This window comes from Hydra vulgaris, chromosome 05, assembly GCF_038396675.1.
Source record: "Hydra vulgaris chromosome 05, alternate assembly HydraT2T_AEP".
Lineage (NCBI taxonomy): Eukaryota > Metazoa > Cnidaria > Hydrozoa > Anthoathecata > Hydridae > Hydra > Hydra vulgaris.
The window spans coordinates 1,082,844-1,086,167 of record NC_088924.1 but is presented as its reverse complement, the minus strand read 5'-3'; the positions used below and the strand labels follow the sequence as shown (position 1 = coordinate 1,086,167).

At 30.1% G+C, this 3,324-nt stretch overlaps 1 protein-coding gene across 1 annotated transcript; it reads right to left on the bottom strand.

Annotated features, from left to right (window-relative positions):
* Positions 1-227: 227 nt before the first annotated feature.
* On the bottom strand, positions 228-2,982 carry LOC136080087 (golgin subfamily A member 6-like protein 6). Its single transcript, XM_065796695.1, is given in 3 exon segments — positions 228-532; positions 535-1,221; positions 2,523-2,982. Coding segments are annotated over 3 exon segments (1,452 nt in total).
* Between the last annotated feature and the right edge of the window lie 342 nt (positions 2,983-3,324).

Genomic DNA, 3,324 nt, shown 5'->3' with positions numbered 1-3,324 from the left:
TACAATATACGATCTAGTATTTTGGAAAAACAGTGTTAAAATTAGTCTGTAATTTGATTATAGCTCTTCATAATTGCTTTTATGTAGTAATTATTTTTTCTAGCATTAATTGGTCAGTTTTTAAGCACTTATTGGTCAGAAAAGTTTTTTAGCGGATGATTAAAATAATTTTTTTTGCGAATTATAGTTCCCAAATTTCAGAAAGTTTTCAGGTTTTTTTTTTACGTTTATATAAAAATAGTTGATTTTCTCTGCAGATTTGCAGAATATTTTTTCTTTCTTTTTCTTCTCTCTTCCTCTTTCCTCTTCTTCTTCTCTCTTCTCTCTTCTTCTTCTTCTTCTTCTTCTTCTTCTTCTTCTTCTTCTTCTTCTTCTTCTTCTTCTTCTTCTTCTTCTTCTTCTTCTTCTTCTTCTTCTTCTTCTTCTTCTTCTTCTTCTTCTTCTTCTTCTTCTTCTTCTTCTTCTTCTTCTTCTTCTTCTTCTTCTTCTTCTCTCTTCATCTTCTCTCTTCCTCTTTCCTCTTCTTCTTCTCTCTTCTCTCTTCTTCTTCTTTTTCTTCTTCTTTTTCTTTTTCTTCTTCTTCTTCTTTTTCTTCTTCTTCTTCTCTCTTCTTCTTCTTCTTCTTCTTCTTCTTTTTCTTCTTCTTCTTCTTCTTCTTCTCTCTTCCTCTTTTCTCTTCTTCTTCTCTCTTCTTCTCCTCTCTTCTTCTTCTCTCTTCTTCTTCTCTCTTCTTCTTCTCTCTTCTTCTTCTCTCTTCCTCTTTTCTCTTCTTCTTCTCTCTTCCTCTTTTCTCTTCTTCTTCTCTCTTCCTCTTTTCTCTTCTTCTTCTCTCTTCCTCTTTTCTCTTCTTCTTCTCTCTTCTTCTCCTCTCTTCTTCTTCTCTCTTCTTCTTCTCTCTTCTTCTTCTCTCTTCCTCTTTTCTCTTCTTCTTCTCTCTTCCTTTTTTCTCTTCTTCTTCTCTCTTCCTCTTTTCTCTTCTTCTTCTCTCTTCTTCTTCTCTCTTCTTCTTCTCTCTTCTTCTTCTCTCTTCTTCTTCTCTCTTCTTCTTCTCTCTTCTTCTTCTCTCTTCCTCTTTTCTCTTCTTCTTCTCTCTTCTTCTTCTCTCTTCTTCTTCTCTCTTCCTCTTTTCTCTTCTTCTTCTCTCTTCTTCTTCTCTCTTCTTCTTCTCTCTTCTTTTTCTCTCTTTTTCTTCTCTCTTTTTCTTCTCTTTTTTTCTTCTCTCTTTGTCTTCACTCTTTTTCTTCTCTCTTTTTCTACTGTTTTCTTCTTCTCTCTTCTACTTTCCTCTTCAATTGTTTTCCTAACCACGCGCCATATGTTTCTGCATTTTAAAAAGCTTTATTGTAATTTTTTTCTTATCGCTGTTTTAATTTTTCAATAGTTTATTTATATCTTATTTCCTTTTTGTAGTTTTTTAAAAATATTGCGTACAGATTTAATTGCTTAATTAATGACTTCAACATTTAGTCATCCGTAACTTTAAAAAAACTTTTAAATAAACATTTTTTAATAGTTTCGTATAATTTTTTAACGTGGTTTTTAAGTTTATTTAATGGTCTATAAAATGTTGTTATATATTTTTATTTGCTTTATTTATTATTAAAAAATAAAAATGACTCATAGTCCACGTCTTTAGTTCTGAGGTTATCAAAAAGCTTAAAGGTCTAATAGTTTTGGATAAAAATATATACACTCCTACGTGATGGATGGAGTTACACACTATAATTAAAAACTTGATTTTATCTTTTTATTTATTTGTTCTTTTGTGATTTTTAAACTCTTAAACGAATAATTAATTTTAAATAACAACAGAATATTCACCGTTATTCTTTTAAGTTCTCATTTCTTTAAAACGATTTTCACCTATAATTAAGGTGTTTAGAAAATAGTCCTTGTTTATAAATATTTCAGTTCTTGTTGGTGCGTTGGGTTTTTTTACATAGCACAGTGGGCCAGAATCCCATATTTTTGGAAAAAAATCATAACTTTTTTTCCTTTAATCTATAGGCCTCAAAATTTGGTATATAAAGTAATTGGATGATTATAATTTGAATAAGCATAATTTTTTTGTGGTTGCCATGGCAACCACAGTTGCATAGCAGCACATATTTATGCTTAGTTCCATACTTGTTATGCAAATTGATTTAATGATTCTAATATGATTGAGCATAACTATTTGTTTTAACTTACAGTCACACTTTCACATAGGTACACACATTTCTAAAATTATAAAGATACAAAAAACACATTTATAAACTAATATCATCTGTGGATGACCTCAATAAATCAATAACTCCAATAACCAATATTAATAAATAAATAAGTCAATAACTGGTAAGTTTTTTGTTTTGGTGTGACTTCCTGCTGTCTTTCTCAGAGATGGAAAAAATGGATCAGTTGTACACAGTAGTCGGTTTAACAAATCTTGCTTAGTTTTCACACGAGATGATTTTCTTGCAAAATGTTCATGATAGTTTTGCTAGTCTTTATTGCGTGCTTTATTGCTTCTTAAGAATACATACCAATGGATAATGCTAAAGTTTTTTTAATAATTTCAGAACCATGAAATAAAATTTTGTGGATAGATTGTGGCATATTGTACCAAAGATAATGATGAACATAAAGTCGAACTGTTTTTAAACAGAAAGCCTCAAATTTATCAGTATCAATATCTAAACGACATGAAATTGTTGCTAATATAATATGCAAATTTAGAATCAGTTCAACATCAATATTTAAAATTTCAGCAAAATTTTCCGCATTTTGAGATCCTCTTCGAGCCGCATTTCCATCATTTGATGTTCCACTACCACCAGATTTTGGAACATCAACTATCAAGCCTATTTCATCTTTAAATCTATTTTGAATTTGTTGTTTCAGAGCCTTTACTTTAGATTTATTTTCTACTGATCTTGCCTGCCACTTTTTCAAGTCATTTTTATACAATATGTAATAAACTTTCAAAAAAACGTATCCAAGCATTGAAGGATCATAAACCAAATAAATAACTGCTTGCCATACCCTTTTTCAAAACATTTTTTTCAATATCATTCATTGCTTTGGGACTTGCCCTACATATAGTACAGCATTGACTAGAGTTTGTAACAACTGAAAGAGCAGTGTGAACTTTTCCATCAATCATAGTAATTAGTATTATATGATGTATTTTGATTTTTTTATTATTTATATCAACTTCAGTATCTTGTAAGTTTGAAATCTCAAGCCTAATGAGATCTTCTTCTGATTTAGAAACTGCTGCTGTTTCTTTTTCAAATTTAAAACGCAGAGATCTACAGTACATTGTTGATGATGATCGTGGATTTC